The sequence below is a fragment of the Pteropus medius genome, unplaced genomic scaffold (genome assembly GCF_902729225.1).
Source record: "Pteropus medius unplaced genomic scaffold, Ma_sr-lr_union100, whole genome shotgun sequence".
NCBI classification, from domain to species: domain Eukaryota; kingdom Metazoa; phylum Chordata; class Mammalia; order Chiroptera; family Pteropodidae; genus Pteropus; species Pteropus medius.
The window spans coordinates 11,375,207-11,397,315 of NW_024350319.1; the positions used below are offsets into that span (position 1 = coordinate 11,375,207).

At 31.3% G+C, this 22,109-nt stretch overlaps 1 protein-coding gene across 1 annotated transcript in view; it reads right to left on the reverse strand.

Moving 5' to 3' along the window:
- ADGRL4 (adhesion G protein-coupled receptor L4) overlaps positions 1 to 22,109 on the reverse strand; it is a 101,132-nt gene that overhangs the window by 21,265 nt on the left and 57,758 nt on the right. Inside the window, exons 4-13 of the mRNA XM_039838670.1 lie at positions 18,665 to 18,814; positions 18,123 to 18,193; positions 17,120 to 17,299; positions 16,826 to 17,009; positions 15,620 to 15,736; positions 11,407 to 11,612; positions 6,311 to 6,484; positions 4,586 to 4,789; positions 2,333 to 2,553; positions 2,137 to 2,203 (exon numbers count right to left, since the gene is read on the reverse strand). Of these exons, the coding sequence (XP_039694604.1) occupies positions 2,137 to 2,203; positions 2,333 to 2,553; positions 4,586 to 4,789; positions 6,311 to 6,484; positions 11,407 to 11,612; positions 15,620 to 15,736; positions 16,826 to 17,009; positions 17,120 to 17,299; positions 18,123 to 18,193; positions 18,665 to 18,814 (1,574 nt within the window). The remainder of the gene's footprint in view (positions 1 to 2,136; positions 2,204 to 2,332; positions 2,554 to 4,585; positions 4,790 to 6,310; positions 6,485 to 11,406; positions 11,613 to 15,619; positions 15,737 to 16,825; positions 17,010 to 17,119; positions 17,300 to 18,122; positions 18,194 to 18,664; positions 18,815 to 22,109) is intronic.

Genomic DNA, 22,109 nt, shown 5'->3' on the forward strand with positions numbered 1-22,109 from the left:
CTGGAGTCAGGGTAATAGTTTTATTCTATTTCTGATTCCATTCTCTGCAAACCTTTTGAGTTTACCTGTATAACTTGTCTTTGGGAGAAAGAGGTGATCTTACCTTTTTTTTCTCACTGGTAGGGAAAAGTTTTTCACAGAGAATATTATACTTTCATAAAGGCCAAGGACATCTAACTCTGAGCCACTAGGCCCTGGGTCCCCCCTTTAGTCCTGTTACTAGGCTACAGGTTGTCCTACTATCTTTTTGTAAGATCCATGTGAAACGTCAGGGCCAACCTGTTGGTGGCTCTTTTTCAAGTGTTCAGTGCTCAATATTTCTTTTCCTTCATCTTTGAACTGGATACTATTCTGGGACAACAGAAAAAGTTTCACCTCTAACACTGTGTCATACTAGTATATAGTAATAATAGTAGTAATAAAAATAAAATAATAATAATATTAGGCCAGCATTAGCACAGAAATCTAGGAATAATCTGAATAAATGAATTCATTTCAATTCAATTCAGTAATTATTTAAAGAATTTTTGCAGTTTTTAAAGATTTTAAAAAAGATAAGCAGTTTAGAGTAAAACTGAGGTGCCTCATATATTTCCTCAGCAGCCCGACCCTCTGGTTAAAAGTAATGATTATTATACTGAAACTGAGTGAAAGATAAATTGTTTCATTAATTCCGTACTAGGTCAGTGTGACACTGTTCACTTAGGCTTCTAGGAAAGCTTGCAAGACTTATTTTTATATAAACACATTTAAAATCTGTGGATCTTACTATAAGATAATCTAATGTTATCTTTTCCCTTACATAAGCAAAAGTAAAAAAAAATCAGGAAACACTTTCTCTTTCTCATTTTAGATAAATAGGCTCCTATTTTTCCTGTTTTCAGTATAATTTCTAGTGTACTACTTTTGCTCTAAGCCGTAAGAGTCACGTATCTATAGAACTTTCATTTGTATGAAACATTATCAGAGATGATCCACTCTCAGAGAGGGGTTCAGTAAAATTAAAATATGTAGAAAGTTTTCACACAAAATACTCATATCAGGGTAACATATGAAAATATATAAATGAGACACTACTCAGTGTGTATTCTCATGAAAGTTGAAAATTCTGAAATTATAATAGACTAACTCTGAAATTGTTTTAGCTACGATCTAGCCAATTTTTAATATTACCATATTCATTGTGAAAATTATAAACAATTTTCTGCACTGATGAAAACATATAGTCTCTGAATGCATTTTACTTCACCATATTATTAAAAAGTAGACCTTGATAAAAGTTCTCTGCTTTGCATTTCAAGTCTTTCTCCATTTAGCAGCTTCCTTGCAACCGTAAAAAATACATAGGAAGAGTGAGAGAAAAAATAATTTTAAGGAAAGATAGGTAGCTTATGGTCACCAAAATATTGTGAGAACTCCTCCAATGACAATCCATTCCATTCTAGAACCTTGTCAAAACTTTCAGATTCAGTGACAGACTTATATTCAAAATGGCTTTGAAAACTCAGTCTTAAGAAATGCTCCTGAGACATATGAAAATGTCTGTATTTACAATGGAACATCTAAAACCTGCCAAATTTGTAGATTTGAAACCACTTCCAATAAGGATTAAAAGGCCCTCTTCCTAGCTGAAATAGGACTATCAATACATGACTTGTCTGCTCAAGAGAAATAGTGGGTTCTGTCTCAGATGTCGCAATTTAGTGTAAAAACACTTTCATGATAACCGGGTTCACAGGGTGACAAAACTACAAAGATGACAGTTTACTCTTCTAAGATCTCTGATCATTGATAACTATTAAATAAGAAAAACATCTGAAATGCCAGATTATCAGCTGGTTGGAACACTCTCAGTGTTGAGCTGTGCTGAGATACTACTGATAAAATTTTTTCCTATATGTTATGCAGAAACACATTCTCCTCTAGGCGGGGTAAATGAATTGGAAAACCTTTGAATTTAAGATGTATATATTTTTTCTCAATAGTCGCACAACATATTTAAATGTTAATAAATGATACACTGTAAAGAGCTCAAAATAATTTTTTCCCTCAGAGTGATGTCTGACTGCTGAGAATTTTAAGCAGCTTTTAATTATCAGTTTCTTGAATTCTAACAACAATTTTAAATATACGTACAAGAATGATTAGACATGCTGGTCCTATAAAACTCCAAATAAAGTTGTTTTCTGTGCTAAGCCAACATCTGAAAAGTAAATAATAGATAAACATCTATAAATGTGTTTGTATGTACTTCAACAAAGCAGAATTTACAGTGATATACAAAGTATCTTCAGAATTGCATTTCAAATACTTTAAGATAATTTTAACTTACACTTTGGTGGTGCCATAATATCTATAACCTAAGGATGCTGAAAATCCAACTACTACAGCTGGGCTGAGATAGCCAAAGATATAAAAATTCTTGTGCAAAAATCCCTTTTTGTAGATAACCCCTACAACAATAAGATAAAGGTGGATGCCTTCAATGCACATCCATGCAAAGGCAGCTAAAAAGAAGTAATGCAGCAGACCAGCAATGATTGAACAGAAGAGCTAGAAATAAAAAAAAGAAAAAAAAAGAAATCATGAGAAATGCTTACTTGAACATTATCATAACATAAAATCTTGACTCTCTTTGTACGTGATGCCACTTTATATAATGCTTGATCACATTAAAATATTCCTGTCATGTCAGTTTTTTAAAGCTGATTTAAAAGAATTGTGCTTCATCAATGTAAAACATTCACCAATCCTGTGATAGAACTAAGTTATTTTTTCTGTCCAGAGAGATACACTTTTTATACAACTATATTGTGTGATAAGTTGAGGATTTATGTGTAAACCATATCTTAGTATGTTATAATTTAAGTTGATTTCTGTTTTAGAAATGCCTTCACACTCTTTTATTTTATTCATGCTTAAAGAAATAAAAGTATTGCTAATACTATGCCCAAACAAAACAATATGTTCATTAAGTATCAAACACTAAATTAATAAAAGACAAATGATACATTTAACAAAATATCCATTGAAGAATCATTTTAGCTAAATACTATCTATTAGTATTTACTTTATACCTATAACTGGAGTTAGGCTCATAAGAAATAACAGAAAAAGAATTAGTTATACACTTCTGTATTAATAGCACTAACATGATCTATTGTTGAAAAGATAACATAATACATACTTACATTTATTGTGCTTATTAAAATAAAGTATAATTCAAACATAATGAGATTACATACTAAAATATATTAGAGAGTGCTATAAAAGGTTGGAAATAGAGAGTTCACTAGTGATTAAATTTAGGGCATCATTAAGTTTTTGAAATATGGCTTGAAAGTGGGAAGAACTTGCTAAGTGAAATAGAATTGATCATGAATAGTATAATGAATATTTTTGCAGTGAGAATGAAGATGAGATGAAACTGAAGGAGGAAATAAGCACTGGAGGATAAGAGGAGATATATAAAATTGAAAGATTTTCTGAATACCACTGGGAAAAAACAAACAAACAGGTACGTCTAGTGTATACTGTTTAAAATGGATGCTTTGTGACATTTGCTTCAGAAGAAAACCTTGATACCTGAAAGTTATCAGTACTTGGAAGCATAACAGTGAAAATATAGAGGCAATTTAAAATTCTTTGGCTATGAGAATGCTCTTCTCCGGTTTCCAACAGCAGGAAAGTTGGCTGAGGGCTCCAGATGCTAGACAAGGAAAGCCATGGCTGTGTTTACCAGGCTGCTACCACCCAGTGACTGAGAACAGTAGGCTTACTAAGACATTCCTGTTCTTGAGAGGACAGAAGATTCCTCTGCCATGTGACACTTTGGCTCAAAGTCTTCTTAAAGGACTCCTGGACAACCATGCTGAACTTTAGAACTGCACTGCTATGTAAAATGCTTCGATCCACTTGTCCTTTTCTTTCTCCTCTCCTTCAATTGAGGTCAGACCTACTTCTTGGTCTGATGACTCTCCAAGTCTCTCTTTTCCCATTTTCTTTCACAGTCATTTTGCCTGATATTGTATTAAATGTTTAATTCCATTTTAGTATCTACTTCTAAGAAGGACCCAGATGAACACAATATGGAAACTATTTGGTAAGGCCCTTGATCAATAATGGTGGAAAATCAGTAGTTAGGAAAGTTACTAGGTAGAACCAGTTTATCACATTTTGACCTATGAACCTTAGATGCTTTTATGTCCAGTCTCTGTGTTAAAATAAACTTTATTTATAATTTTTTCTTTGCTCTCTGTTTTTGTTTAATGGCCTTGTAAAAACAAACAAAACAAACAAAACAAAACGAAACAAAACAAAACAAAGACAGTTATTTCTTCAGTTTGTTGCAAGGTTTTCATTTGTCCCAATAGTTCATTATAATAAGGGACACTGTGGTTAAGGGGATTGATAAGCAGGTTTCTTAGATATGCTAACATTATCAAACTTAGGAAAGACTTAAGAACAAAGTATATAGTTTTTGCCCCATTAAACCCTTAATTATAATTCATGTTTCCATGGCATATAAATTCAGGAAAATACACAAGTAGAAAATAAAAATAGAGAGAAAGAGAGGTCTACATACCTTATTAGAATTTGTATTAATTCCAATAAGAAAAACAAGTTCAGCAAGAAATAGGTTACAGCAAAGATTTTTGTGAATTGTTGTCCTGGTGCTTTGAATTTCACTGAAGAACCAGAAGGTAAAAATGCATAATGCCAGGCAAATCAGTGAAATAATTATTCCTAGTTGAGTGATCCTTGTAAGAATATTATAATCTTTAATACCCTAAGGGAAAATAATAATAAAGCTGTTAAGAGAATAACTCAGTAACTTGTCAAAGGAACTACAACATATAATGAACTTCTTTTTTTGGAAAAACATTAATCAAAATGTCCAAAAAATGTAGAAATACAAATGTGCACTCAGATGACTTTTGAAAATGCTCACTATTCAAAGAAATCTGATATAAATCATATGGCGCTTTAACAGTTCTGTAATTAGTAATTTTTTCTAAGCATAGCATGTATATTAGTATATGGTTTAACAATGTTATCATCATTAGTTTCATATTATAATGGCAATTCATTATTATAATGTGAAAATGGTTAATTAAAACAGATGTATCAGTGGTAACAAGTCATTTCTATTAGTGATTCATCTAAAACAAAGCACATTAACAAAAGTGTTAAAAATGCTTAATATATAGAATATCAAAATAGTTGAGAGACTTTGAAATGAGAAATGTTGGTTTTATTCTAGCTAGTTGAATATTTATTTTTTATATACAGAATAGAGGCTTCTTTGCTTAACATTCAGAAAAACAAAATCATCGTTATGATTAGCATTATAGCGAGGCAGATTGTTTTGGCCAGTTTATATATTTGATGATTCTAAGTATATGTGGAAATAAACCTATAATCTAATGAAGATTATCATACAGAGATATAAAATAAGATATTATATAATGTAAAAGCAAGATATCACTGATAAGTACTGTAAAATACAACTTATGAAGCCATTCACCTTAGAGAGATTTTTCATATTTAAAAATCTGTGGGGTTCTACATTATTAAAACATGGTATTAGTTATAAATGTACTAATGCTTATTGATCAGATATCAAACATTTTAAACTAATTTATTATTGGTAAAAATACACTCATATGTGGGATGTAAAACTGAAAGCAACTAACAAGACAAATAAACAGAGACTCATGGATATGAACTACAGTTTCGTGGTTACCAGAGGGAAGTGGGGAGGGACAGGTAGATAAGGCTAAAAGGGGTCAAATATAAGGACAGAAAGACATTTAACTTTGGACAGTGAACACACAATGCAATACACACACACATAGTTATCAAATTGTACACTTGAAATCTATACAATTTTTTTAACCAAATGTCACCCGAGAAATTTAATTAAATAATTATCAAAGAATTAAAATAAATAAATAAATAAAAATAAACTTCCAATACAAAGGCAAAGGCACTTAAAGTCCATGATACATTAAAATGTATAAATGTCCCTTAAAACTAGTATTAAAAACAAAGAACCAGTGGATAGGTACTTAACACAATCTACTAGACATAAGTGCAAGACTAAAAATAATCTAAAACTCAGACTAGATATGTCATAGAAGGCAAGTATAGAAAAAAAGACTAAAAAAGATAATCTTCGGGTTCTCTTAATTATTTAAAGATGCTATTATAACCAAAGAAAACATAACAATTAATTATTCTCTTGAATGACATAGAAGAATAAAAAGCACATGCAGATTTATAAATATGAAGTAGAAAATTGCCTTACAATGGAAGTACCAGAAGACATCAAAATTGCAAAATGTGTCAGGTGATTACAGCTGCATGAGGTGTGGGTTTCATTCGAGTATATCAGTTCACAGCCGTCCAAAGACCAGTTGCCATTCATGGTATCAGGCAAGTAGTTCCAAAATGCACATTGACTCTTATACTTATCTGGGGTCTGAAAAAGAGACATTTTATTGATGGATAAAGAGAAAAAGTTACACATATGGTATCCCTTTGTCATATTTAAAGTATCACTTTGCATATCAATATAATTAAAAAGGCCTAAAAAAGTGATGCATTAAATGAATGCTAACAAATGAATGCTGCTGTTTTAAGGAAGAATTGAAGTTTACATTGCAACAGTGCTGTATTTTATCAACACTGTGTCACAAAGTTGTCATGAAAATTATTTATTAACAAATGAGATTATGTATGTGTCATGTATAATAGTGCATGATACATAATTATTATATGATCTTTATTCGATAAATGTTTATGGAGTATATTTTAGACATTAGTTTTTATTCCAGTACTAAAAATACAACACTGAACAGAAAAAGTGTTTTCATTGTTAACCTTACATTCTTGTGAGGGGCTGAGAAATTATTAAATAAGAAAAATAAACCAGGGAAAAGAGAAAGTAAGTAGCATGGAGGTTGATCTGAGGAGGCCTTTCTCAGAAAATTGTGTCTAAGCAAATACATCGATAAAGTGACAGAGTGACCCCTGAAGACTTGGGAAGAGAAGGTTTCAGACAGTTGGAATGGAAAATGGAAAAGCTCTCTGAGGTGAGATAGAACAGGGATCTTCCAGAAATATATAGAAACCAGTGTAGTTAGAGCACAATAAATGAGATAAAGTGTAGTGAAGATAAGAACAGAGATAGGGGCTGATCACATAGACTATGAGATGGATGTTCAATAAATAGTAGAGTTCTTTTTATCATACGTTTATATTAACTAATCATAACACAATACCTAATCTCTATAAATTTTAATAATAGTTTAATCATAGAATGTTGAACACCCTATACTAATATTGTGTAGGAATAGAAACTTACAATTACATAACCGTTTACAGTCTACCTAGGTGCTTTCTCACCTACTTTGTTTAATTTGACCCTCAAAAGAGCCCTATGAGGAAGATATTAAGAAGACAAGAGATGTGAAAAGATATATTCAGATAATCATTTAATAAATAAAACATTCATTCAGTATTAAATATGCAATGAGCTTTTTGCGAAGAGCAAGGGATTCTCAGTTAAAAAGGTTAAGCATCTGCCCTTCAGGATGATAGAAACTCAGATGATTTTAATACAATCAGACAATTGATTTAATGGGATATATGCTAAATCCAACACTTGGGTCAACAGTTGGAGCACTGGTGAAGACGGACTGAATTAGATTGGAATGAGTCTGGGAAGATAGTGATTGAGCTAAAATTGGAGAGATGACATGAAGTTTTTCAAAGAGGTTAAGCTATGTGAAGAAACTGGAAACTCTATTCAGTTCCCCCAAAGAGCTAAGAAAATGCCCAATCTCACTCTTATAGGAAACCAGATAAGCCAAAGGAACCAGAGGGACTCTAGAACTGGGAAAGCAGAGTCAGCTTAGAGTACAAGTGTCATTCAAAAAACAGAGGGTTAAGTGAGAGCCTGTTTACATATTGAGCTTCCATTTCTGAATTGACAAAAGAAATTATTCAGTAGTGAAGTTTGGAATCTTACAATGCAAAGGATAGAAACCTGCCTGATGATAACTCTCTAGTGAAGCACACTGCTGCCAGAAGCCACCTAAACATGCAGTAATCTCTCATGTATCTCATTATTAGTTGTAAGTGGGTAGTCACAAATAACCAGAACTCTCAGGAAAAGTTCTAATACAAAAGACAGAGAACAAAGGCAAATGGGCCACACTCCACAAAAAGGAAATCAGGAGTGATACAATATAGGGAACAGAACACAGTTACTTATAAAAAAAAATAGAAATAATATCTCAGAAAGATACTGTACCCATTAAATGAAAGCAAGGCAAAAAAAGTAAGGTTTCTAGTAATAAGTATAAAATTGAAATAAATAGCAAAATTAAAAATGGAAAGCAAACAAACAAAATACCTTAGAGGCTTGGCTGGGAAGTCTAATACTCAAATAATAGGAATAACAAGAGAAGAGAACAGAGACTGGAGAAGAAGAAATTACCAAAGATATTATATTAGGAAATTTCCTAGAACTAAAGGCTGTACATTTTCAGATTAAACAGACTCATATAATGCCTAATACAATTAATGAAGAAAGATGCACACCCAGGTTCATCTTAGATCAGAATTCTGAGAATAAAGATAAGATTTCAAAAGTATGAAAGAGAGAGAGAGAGCAAAAGACTGATCACATATAAAAGACTGCGAATTTTAAGTAAAATATTAATTGCGTTCAACTTCTCCAGGTTAATCTAAAATACTAAAAGACAACTGAGCAAGGTCTAGAAAATTCTGAAGAAAAACGTATCTGCAATTTATAACTCTATATCATAAAATTTATCAAACAGTATAAGGATAAGATACCTTAAAAACTTGACTTTCTATGCACCTTTTCTCAAGAGTCACTGAAGAATGTACTTTAATTACAGAAATAAACCAAGAAAGACGAAATATTAGCTCAAGGGAACATTCGATCTGACACAGGAGAGAGGTGAGTTGCATGTCCAGGATGATGGTGAAAGGCATTTCCAGGCTGATAGCTGTGTCATAGGCCAAAGAGTAAGCCATCCAGATAGGATCAAATTACAGAGACTTAGGAAGGATGTCTCCAGGACATCACATTAGTTGACAGATAATCTTACGTGTTTGACTATTTCGCGAGAAGATATATAGTACATCAGAAAATTTGAGTATGAATCAGTAATGGATAAATAGAAATCTAAGCAAGCTAAATCAGAAGAATTTACTAACACCAGGAAAATGGTTCAGCCTAATGATTCAGTCGTGAATAACACATACTAAATTATAATAATATGCACATTTAAAACTGATTTAACTAAAACATTGATGTATGCATGGGAGGGTGGATAGCTGGAGGCATCTGTGTATCACAGGGGAAGATGTGTATAAAAAAGCTATGTTCAAATTTTCCATAGATGGAAGTCAATAGATAACACCTATTTTTTAGAAGTTTAAAATAAGAGGCATTATTGAGTTTTGAGTGAAAGAGATAACGGGCCAATGGAGAGTGTGTTCCCTTTTTTGTAGGAAGCCAGAAACTTGAGCTTATTTGTTAGTGGAGACTCTGGCCACAATGTGGAGAGATCCAGGAAAGATGGGATACTAGATGAAGAAGAATTTTTTTGAGAGACAGGTGGGGGAAGAATTCAAAGGATAGCATTGGGCAGGAGAATACAATAGCTGCTGAAAGCATGGATCTGGAGAAAGACTTCCTGGGAATGAAACCTTGTTCTACCAGTTGGTTGTTGAGTGATCCCGGGCAAGTTATTTAATCTCTCAGAGTCTCGGTTTCCCTATCTGTAAAATAGAAATAATTAGAAATAATAGTACATACCTCATAGGGCTCTTGTGAGAATTAAATAAGTTTTTTTTTTAAAGTAAATAATGTACAAGAAGGCCTAGCTCCCTGTAAGCATTGTTAAAGTATTGGTTGTTATCCTTATTACCAATATTATTATGACAACTACTATTAATATTCCTCTGAGGTAATAAGAAATGTATATATTAATTGATGAAGTTACAAATAAATTATCAGAGAATCAGAAAACTGAAGGTGTTGTGTACGAGATAGATTCTATTTTCTCAGAGGAAAATAAAATAGAATCCAAATTTTATTCTCAGAGAGAGGGAGCCATGGATTAGTGAGGTATGTTATCAGAGGAAAGTGATGAAATTTTATAATGGTAATTACTTTGAACTGCAAAAAGATTTGTACAGAAAGACAGATTAAGGACAATAAAGTTTTTACATTAATTATAGTGAAAAATTCTTGTTTAAATGTGTGTTTTGTCTTGTGGCTCTGTAAAACAGATTTGTGAAATGGGTTGTCCTTGGCCTCTCTTCATCCACCAAAACATTCACTAATAAAACATCTATAAAAACCATTAGATTATGTAACAGAAAATGTTTGGTTTCTAATGTCAAAAGTGTCATTTGCATTTAGCATCTGAAAATATCTAAGTTTAGTTTCCTTTCTTAAAACATTTCACACTATTTTTCTCAACATAATGCTTACCAGTGTTTATATTTGAGCTACTATTTTCTTGCATTTTCTTACATTTAGTTTTTCTTTGCATTAGATGTCTTTATTTATAGTGACACATTTGGATTGCAGGTATCTTATATGTTCTTTTAGCTCCTTTCCTCCCCCATAAACGTGTCAATGTAACTGGCCAGTTTCAAGGCTCTCCAAATGGAGCATTATAGGTATTTTATTCATGTACTAAGACTGAAATTCTACCAAAAGCGCAAGAAAACATAAACTGTAAAGAAGAAGCAGCAATGACTTTTCAGTTTCCTTATTCATTTTTAGGTATATAAAAATACTAAATACTTGGTTATTTCTAATCATATTCTTTTATTGTATGGTTTCAATTATATACGAGTTTAAAAAAAGATTTAGAATAACAATAAGAGCAAAATGGTCTAAGCTAATCTATGAAATATTATAAACTTCTCTGTGATTTTGTTTTAACCAGCACCCAAACTGTGCAAATATTATTTTAAATGACAATTACCAATCAAATATTGCCTTCATTACACAAGTGACATTTATCTCTTTGACAGTGATACATTTTTATAACTCATTCCTTAAAGGTACAGAGACTCTAAAATGAACAATGCATGTATTTAAAAATAAAACTAAAATATAGCTTACTTTCAGACTTAAATATGTGAAATTCTTTGCTATTTATTAAATAGTTTAAAGAGTACTGAAAGCATAAAAATTTTATTGAAAAATTAGTTTTAACCACTTTGTTCTTTTAATTTTGAATCTGGATTATTAAACTCAAGAACTCACATATAATTAGTGACACAACAAAAAATGTCCACTTCTCTGAATCATGATCATAACCAATAGTCACCAGAAAAACAACTTACCTTTATGTGACTTAAAGTAAATGTTATTTTTTCAAGTTCATACAATGTGGGTGGGTTCGAGCTAATTGAAACTGAAATTATTGATGAGATGACACTTTCTTCCTCTTCAGAATTATCATAACTTTGAGGTTCCATTATGAAGTTGTCAGATGATGAAAACAAGGGACCAATACTCTTATAATATAAAAATACAACTGCAACATTGCCTATCAATCAAATAAGTGCATTTGGTGAAACACATAAAACAATGAGGTATAAGCTCTTAAAGTAAACATAACAATTGAACTGACAATATTTTTACTCTGTCATACAAATAAATACCAAGATACTGAAATGTGAGTCATAGTAAGTCCATGCCTACATCATTAAACCACATTAAGACATATTCTCAAATCTCTGTGACTCTGAAACTGATCATGGACTGTAGCCTCCTCTTTGCACAAACTTTAGTTAAGAGGAAAATAATCCTAGATAAATTTACATCCAAGTCTTGACTAAGAACCAAGGTGTAAAGTATATTCACATGAAAGATAAAATTTTGAGTTATTACTTTGGTGTGCAAATACATGAGTTAGAAAGATATTGGGAGAAAATTATCACAGACTTAGAGTATTAAGAAAGTTTGGAATTGAAGGAATTGTGAGATCGCACTGAGTTCAACCTCATGCCCACTGAAATGTTTCTTATTGAATATTAATGACATATAGCTATGCAGTTTCAGGGTAGGAAATTTATTGTTTTTCAAGGCAGTCATTTATCTGCATTCCCTCATGCTCACCAAATGCATTGCATCAGCACATAACCCAATACTAGAAATGTAACCTGATCAGTACAGACTATCATGAGACTATGTTTCTCTTAGCCTGCATACTACACCTATATTAATGGATCTCAAACTAACTTGGTTTTTGTAGCAGTTCACTATCACTGATATTAAGTGTGTGAATGACAACATTTAGATCTATATTCTTTAAAAATTTCTATTGCCACTAAGATTATATTCCTCCTCTACTTATTGTACAGCCTTATAGACACTAAATTTAAGACTTTACATTTAGAATTTACTCTTAGAATCAGAAGTTCTACTTTCAGTCATTGCTCCTACTTATGTGGCCATGAATAAAGCAGCTGCTTTGAACTTTAGCTTTCTCACTTATAAGATGATAGCAATATTCACCCTAGCTATTTATTAGGATAGAGTGGAGACCAAATTAAATAATACATGAGAGAGTCCTCTATAAATTTTAAGAAATATATGTTTGCATTAGATACTTGGACAACTGAGGAAGAATTCTATCATATTCATTTGTTCTCTCAAATTTGTAACGGGCATATAATTTATTCTTTGTGTTCTTTCTTTCTTTTTGTTCTTTCTTTCTTTTCTTTCTTTCTTTCTTTCTTTCTTTCTTTCTTTCTTTCTTTTTCTTTCTCTTTCTTCTCTCTCTCTCCTTCTCTCTCTCTCTCTTTCCTTTCTTTCTTTCTTTTATGGTGACATTGATTAATGAAATCCAGTAAGTTTCAGGTGTACAATTGAACAGTAAGGCAAATTTATTGCATTTTGTGTTGACCTTCCATAGTTAGATTTCTTTCTGTCACCACATATTTGACCCCTTTTACCCCATTTACCTCCTCCCTTCCTTCTGGTAACAACTAGTCTGTTGTCCATGACCATGAGTCTCTGTTTGTTTGTCCTGTTCATTTGTTGCTTTTATGTTTATATCCCACATATTTATATGTGGGCACATAATTTAAAAAGCATAAATTAATCAACATCATAAATACAAATGTTGATATCATCAAAAACAAAAGGCTGTGATACAAAGCTGGAACTCTGCACATCACAATATTATGCTAATAAATAATGTTTTTTGGATATGATTATGTGAGCTAGAATTTCCCAATGTATTGTTATTCGTATTTTTATCTTAATCTAAAAAGGTACCACAGAAGACACTGATAAGAGCCTTTGTGAAATTCAGAGATACCACATAGAGTATTTTCCTGAATTTCTAGCCTAGAGAAGTTATATCAAAGAAATAATGTTAGTAAAACATGGATGTGTTAGTGAAATTATAATGACTCCAATAACTTGCCTAGCCTTTTCTATGAACAGACAAGGGCCTGAAGCAGGACCTGGAAACCTTTTAGATCAACTGGACCTATTCCAGTTAATAAACAAGTTCATGCAACAGCGACTTCCCAGAAGCTGTAGCAGAGACAGTTCAAAATCAAATGAAACACGAAAAAGATAAGATGGATTTAAAAAATCTATAAATCACTCATAATTCCTAAGAGGAAATACTTATTTAGTATCCATTTTCGACTTAGTGAAAGGAGATTCACACCACATAGAATCCATTTTTAACCTCTTTTCTGAATATAGTTTCAGTATTTGTCAATTCTCATCATTTTTAACCTCTTTTAATTCCCATGACTTCTCACTAATTCTAGGCCCGATTTAGCTTTTGATTCTCTTACAAGATCTGTACCTTCTTGAAGTAAATTAGGGATTAATTCACTAATGACAGAGACTAAAATTCAGTCTATAAAAAAAAAGATAAAAATCCACTTGTACTTCTCATTTTTCTACTAATGACACTATGAAGCTTTTAACTAATGCATGTTTTTATTAATGGACTTTGTCAATAAATGAATCATCACATGTAGATATCATTGAGTGAGTTTGAACAGCCTGCTAGACTTATCCTTATTTTTAAGATCCAACCTTGAGGAAAACAAATTTTCTCCCTCTGCTTTCTCGAGAACTGATATTACTGTCTCTTTCAAATGTCAGTTTGCATGCATGATCATTAAGCATAAAAGAACTACCATACACTCAGACAGGATCTCTTTGAGACATTAATTCCATGACAATTTCATCATTTGTCACTATGATAAGTATTTTCAATGTCTTTATTTTCAACCTCTAAACACTACTCAAATCTTTGAAAGTATAACAGTTTAACACATTCTTTGGATTTGCTCCTAAATATTATACATGTTCTTGGTTAATTAGAATATGATGTAATAGGGTAAGAGCCATGGGTTCAATAGCAGTATGGCTTAGTTATTTTTGTTTTATGGCCATCTGTTTCTTACTTTTGAATAAAAACTAACGAGAAAAAATGGAGAGGATACTATCAATGGATTAAATAAAAATCTCACATTAATGCTGTAAATTTTTTTAAAAAGACATCTTTTGAGAATAAATGCACTTTTTAGAATAATAAAGATTGCATCTGTTTATGAAATGATGTCTATAAAAGAGATCATATGTGTCATCTTACATATTTTTCATTTGTAGTTATGACCACCCATACATTCTTGAGAAAATATTATAATGCATGTTTTCTCTAGGTAATATATTTTAAACTACATGGGAAGAACAACCACAATTTCACTATTATCAGAGATTTTTTTTCTAAGTGCATTGCACTAAGAGAGCAGATAAATGGTTAAATTAAAATAAGAAGGAGCTAGCTTGCCTGTGGTTAGGTGACAAAGAAAAGCTGGTCAGGGCTGATTTCTTTGTCAACTACCTCCCTTCTAGTGTTGGCTCTGTACTACCTGTTGATGTGCAAAAAGACAAATCTGTTCACTTTTTTGTGCCTTAGTTCCATTATCTATAAAATGAGAAAAATAGGTTAGATAATCATTAAGTTACCTGCAAGTATTAGCGTTCTCTGATTCTATTTCTTATGAAATACTGCCTATAGTTTAGTTGAAGAGTTTACTGTACAAAGACTAAGAAACAGCAAGAGAAGTCCAAGCCTAAACAATAACTTTCTTTTTGAACATTATCTCTATTTGTCTTCCTCACACAATCACAAATTGAGTCTCGCAGTGAGGAATATAGATTACTGAAGAAAAAGTACTAAAAACTCTATGCAAATTGTAGCATCTTTTGACTGCTACAAAACAGGTTGCAAAACCATAGTTCCTTTGTATATTTTCATTAAAATCTTAATAGTGTGAGGCAGTTACAGGGGTTTGAGGTAAGATAAGAAGGATGTAAATATTGTCAGCTAAAATCCTCCCCAGGTATTTATATCAGAATGAAAATCTCAAGTACAAATATGGAAATCTTGTATATAAACATCAAATATTTTTCTATACAAAAGCACATGTTATAGGTATATATGATACTATCAAATGCATGAAAAGTATTTATTGCAAGTCACTGACACTGTATATACGATTTTCAAAGTCCTACCCTCTGAATCATCTGCAGCTTTTCTCTTTGGAAATATTTCTATATAATCTCCGTCCACATTCATATGGGGATGAATATGTTTCATGTGATGTGAATCAAAAAAGAAGGCTTTGAGAGCTGAAACAAAACCACGAATATTATAAATTTTCTGAAATTAGTTTAATGAATGTATTCATTTAGTTAGAGACAATTTCATCCATTATTATTGTATTTCAACTTCTTATGGCAGGTAGAAAGAGCATATTCTGAACATATTTGGACATTATAATTTATATCTTAAAATATGATTCAAGTTTAATTTTTTGATTTTACTATAACACTTGTGCTTTATATGCATTGTTATTAAATCAAAGACAAAATATGTATGCATGCAAGGGAGCTATATATCGTAATTACCAAAGCAAAGAGTAGGAACTACAATGTCGTAGAGGATGGTATCTACAATATAATTTACTATTTGGAGAGAGATTGAATTAACTTCTTGAGGATAATTTCCTTACCTGGTGTTTTTTCACCTTTTTTTATGCAGGAACATTATAGAAATGTATGCTTCTATATATATCACAATGCTTGCTATCTTAATTTTGAGTAAGTAGTGAATCCTGATGAGATAATGACTTTTGTATATGTACTGTTGCCTAGCAGGATGTCACCCAGAAAATATAGTAGGGATGTATGCAATGATTATTTCAGAAAATGTACCTTGTTTCTACAGAACAACTTTATTGGCATCTTCAATTTGATCTAAGATTCCTAATGTTTTAAATATGAGATTGCATGAAGGAAACATTCTTATTTACTATATTGATTGCTTTATATTATCAAAAGGCAAAGGATTCCTAAAGAGAAATTTAAATATACTACATCCAGAAAATCTGCCTGTCACTATTATTGGTCAAGGTAGATCCTAACAGTCAAAAGATGACTAACTCAGAATGGCAAGGAAGTAATATACTCTAAGCATTTAAATGCTAAACAGTTCAAGAACAGGAAAAGGTGAAGATTGTATGGATGAGGCACTGCTTATGTATTCATCCTTTTTCTCGTCCTTATGCATATCACTCTTGTTATATGCATTACCATTCATTTCTACATTGACAAAACAACTGCCAAATTTATTAATGGTATTTTAAATACTCTCCACCCATTTTGAGACTGGCTTGTTTGGAAAATACTGTTGCTTTGAAATTGACCTTGGCTTCTTACCTACATCACTTGAATTAGTGTATAAGTGAGTGGTCTTTTCAAAGTTCTGAGATATCCTCAAGGTAGCTTGTTCGGCAGCATGTATCAGTTTTGTAAGATGAGTTCTTCTACGATTTGTAGGTAACTTGTCCCAAACTATAAATGTATCCTTTCGAACAAAATTATTCACAGTTTTTACAAATTCCTGTTAAAAAAAGTGTATCTTTTGAAATCATTGGAATCTTACATTAATCACAGATATAAGAAAAATTGTAAAGCTCAATGATATTAAGAATTAAAGTTCAACATACTTACAGTAAGAGTTGAATTAGAAAGGGTGTCCTTGTCTGAGTTAGTGCTGTTTATATAACACAGTAATGGTGATGATTCTGCTAATATCTCTATATATGTAATTATATCCATTGGTGAAAGATCTTTTGCAGAATTTCTATAGACTTCTTCCAGCAAAGCCACAGGTTGATTTACGCGTCTAATCTGAACCAAACATGAGACCAGAAAAAGGAAACCAGTTTAGAGTGCTATTGGATCTTTTCAAAAATAAAGTTTGTATGTTAAATTTATTATGAGTTTGATTTTCTTGTCCTATACTCTAATAAGGTATCAGGCTAAACCCAACCATAACATGCAGCACTGAAACTTGAAATTATTTACAAAAAATAGCAAATAACTTAAAAAAAAAAATAGAAATTACTTCCAAAAAGAAACAGTATGCTTGAATTGATAATTTAAAAAATTACCTTTTAAAAGTTATAATATTTATAACTTAATGTGAATTAGGTTTTAATCAATCACAGAAAATTCTTCACAATGTGATAAAATGGAAATTTGTTTTAGTTGATTGTTTAATTAGTCATTTTGAGATTCACACTTTCAATCATATGGCAATAATTTTATGGATGCCCTACTTTTATTTACTCTTTGAAATATTTAGAGTAAAAAAAATCTATTTTTATTCAACTATGGCACCTTAGAGTGTGGCAATGGGCCTGGGGTCAAAGTGTGTTTTTCTATTTTATTCATCAACTTCCTTTACATATTGAAAATAGTTTTCTAGTATATTGAATAATAAAACAGTAGCATGTAAATATGTAATAGTCTTCCTCAATACTTTGGGGATTTTCAAGTTAATTCTATCTGCATCTCAAATAAAATACTTAAACCTCTATATGTAAATAGTTTTAACTCTACAAGAAGACTAACTGCTTGTTACTCTTTTTAAAATAAGACATTGGAAGACATTTAACTGAAAACAAAATGTCAAAATAAAATAAAATTTGTATTCAATTAGTCTACTTACTTTTGTTAAAGTTTTATCAATATTTGCAGTAATACAGGCATTATCTAAATGACAGTCAGCATTCACATTTTCTATAGAAAAAGAAAATATATTATATAGTAATTTTTTAAAAGTACTTTTCCTAAATGATTATATCGAGTCTAATGATTTGTCTTATTTAAACATTAAAACACATTTTTAAAAAGTGAGTTTCATTTTCACCTTTTATTCATTAAAATTCATCTTTTATTTTTCATTATTCATTATTTTAAAAATTTTATTCATAATAAAATATATTCATTTTTATTCATTAAAATACACAATATCTTATGGAAAATGGAAGATTATAGTTAGTCAAAGGAATATGGGTATGTTAACTACGTAAAATATGTGGTCTACATCTTTCATTTAAAAAAACAACACTTTCTTATTTTTTTTTTTTTGACAATAAAGGAACATTGGCACATTTCTTGAAAGGTGTAGTTCTTTGATGATTCACAACTGTGTAGTATATATTTTATATACTTCTTTGACAATACATAAAGTTTGGTAATGTGATTTACCTTGGCAGTAAGTGCCATCGTTAGGTGTGAACTGTGCTTCTCCTGTGGATGTCTGATAACCTTCTTTGCAGGAGCAGCTATACCCACCATCCATGTTTTCACATACTGCATGATCACCACAGGCAATTAATTCGTCGCACTCATCTATATCTGGAGTATTTGAAAAATTAACTTTTTATTTAGTACTCATATAGTTGCTACATCATTGATAATATTATAACATACAGTTAGTGATTTCATATCAAATTTTATAATAACTCAAGGAAAATCCCATCATTTGAAAAAAATGGCAGAGTTAACTTAATTGCATATATTTGTTTAACCATAATTTGGCCAATTCATTTTGACAGCATATTGAAAATATTATTCATAGGCCAAACACTTGGATTGTTTTTTGAATAGTATGACTCAATAACAAAGTCATTAAATAATTTTTATTATTGACTGTAACAGTTGGTCTTAACTTAATAAAAACTCAATTTTTACAATACATTTAAAACACTTTGTTTTATAGCATTAAACTATATTGATTATAACAATTCAGTTTACATAAATCTGGAAGGATAAAAAGGAGTAGCCCACTTTCTTTCCAAAGCTTTATTTCCGCATGTAAGTTAACCTAAAAATTAAGATGTAGCAGAATGTGTGACATGACTCCCTTAAAATTTTACCACAATTTATTACTTTTGATCGTTATATTTTATTATGATTTTTAAAACACACTCATCATAGATAAAGTAACAAACTGAAAGGAATTAAGTCTTAGATTTTTGGTAGCCATATTTCAAAGCCACAATAAAAATTATATGTTTTAAGCTCACATAATTGATATTTTTAATTTAAAATTTTACGTACTACATGAAATATGTCTTAGAGTAATCAAGTATATATACTGTGCCAGTAGGCAGAGTTCCAACATGGAATGATTCCAAGGAACTGAAGAATCCAGATAGTTACCTTAAACTAATGTAAAGATTTTTGTGTTCCCAGTCTAGCTCTGACATCTTAGAGCTACTCTATGTTAAATTAATGAATAAAACGGTACTCTTAAGTATACAATTTGATTTTCAAAAAACTAATAGAGTGCCATTATATCATTTGCCATAAAAAAGGAGGAGTAATCAAAGTCTAATATAAAACGTCATCTAGTTAGTTATCTTAAATATAGCTGATCCTAATTTTTCACTTTAGAAATGTAATAAAGGTACAGGAAAACATTAAAACTCACACCACCAAAAACTGAAAGTGACAATAAACATCTTGCCAGATTCTTGAAGAAATTTCTATTAGCTAATAAAAATGATGGTACTAGATTTAAGAAGACAATTAAAAGACATGAAAAAAAGGTAGAAAAATCTTTTTCTTCTGCCAAATCTATGTATTTATGATCTCTACTATACAGAAATCCTAATACACTACTTTAAAAAAATAAAAATGCTGCTCTACATACAGATTTTGGTTCTAAAACTCTGTTTCCATCTTCTTTCTTGAACTTTTTCTTCCATATATATATATATTCAGATACTCAAAAACGGCGAAAAGTAAAATAGATGAGTAATAACAGGTTAACTCTTAGAATATGGAGAAGCACTGGGGAAAGCATTCCAGGTTGGGCTGAAGAAAAGAACTCAGGTGGGAGTGCAGACTAAGGTTATTATTTTTCATGAAATCAATGAAGTGAGAAAAAAATATGAGAAAGCAAAAGACTTGTAGTTTTTGGAGCAGTGCTGAAGGAGTAGCATATACTATAATCAAACAATGAAAACACTCCAATGAAGGTGTGAACAGACTCATGAAGTATCATAAGCAGAAAAATTTCTTTCATGGATAGGAAAGCCATGTTTTTGAATACCCATTTCATATTTTTAGATGCTTTCTAGGGCTTAACAGGAAACAAAGTATTGATTCCTTCAATTTGAAAATTATTTAAAGGAGCGACATTTCTTGAGAACTTTGTTCCATACCCAATCTCAGAGCAACATACAAATCTTGGTTCTACAAACTCTGTTTCCATCTTCCCTCTTGTACTTTGGACACAAGTGGACACAACATTGATGCTTATAACAGTGTTTCAGCTTTTCCTTGTGCATTCTCCCCACCCTGTGGTTCTTACATTGAGGTCTCTGCTCTTGTGCAAGCCCTTCCACCACCACTCACTCAGCTAGCTGATACCCCAGAATGTCAGTGTAGGACCAAGAAACATATTTCAACTTCTGAATTCACCAACTGACAAAATGGTAATCTGTAAAAATAATGAGGTAGTATCCTGGAAGACTAGCATCCAAGATTAAGATTATACATATTTTTATATTCTGACTCCAAATGTTATATAATAAATATTAAATATCCTACCAAAGTAATACTTTTCAACCTTAATCATCCCATCGAAGCAATGTTTCCCAAATTGTTTATTTTTCTTATTTATATTTTTTATCCCCTCAACATTTTTCTAAAATGTGGAAATGAGGTTTGCTGAATTTGATGTCTTTCTCATTCTTAGGCCTTAGTAGTAGAATTTACTGAATTTAACTTAGTAATGGAGTGTGTGACTACCACAACTGGCTGTGTGCCAAAGTAGTCAAAAAACTTCCACTATCCTCAGCTTATCATTCTACGTCCCTTTGCTACCTAGTAATATAGAGAGAATCATAACATATTGAACCGATATTCCATGCCCAAACAGAATGAAACTGGCTTAGCCAAAATGAAATGTGACTGCCATTTTTCAGCAAGATCCACACTAAATTCTCTCTTGCAATCTCTTGCAGGACCTAATTGTCTTGAATCTAATAAAACCACTATGGATCTTCCCTGACTCTATAATACTCATTAGTTTTGTCACTTTGGGTAATACTATAAAAGGTTCCTTTAACTCCAAAAGGTCTTTTTCATCACAAATGAGGAAATGTATGTAAGGTGTTTGGATATAGTAGGTACCTCATATTGTAATTATAAGTGAGGTACAGTGATTCTATTCATATTATGTGTTTTCTTAATAACAAGAGCCTCGTGAATGTATAAGTTTAGAGAAAACAGATTGATAATGAGTACCTCATTAGATTGCCATGTTTTGGTACTTACCAGCACTGTAAAAGAGAAAAAGAACACTTTCCCCTATCTTAATGAAAACTAAATTGCTCTATGTAATTATTTCTGTTGGGCTAGAATTGACATTCCATATTTAATGATTGATCCACTTTTTTCCACTACCAACCTAACACTCAGCTTAATGCTGCTAACTTGATTTCTCTAAATGTAGGCACCTTATAAAATCATTAGCTTGTTTTCACATCAAAAAAAATCATTTGCTACTTTTTCATTAATAAGGTTATGCTTTTTTTCATGTCTACAATGTGCCAACCCAGTGGAATATTATCATAATTTTCTTTCAAAATATGGTTGTATGAGTGTTTTGATTCTTATAATTTTCATCAATAGCTGAATT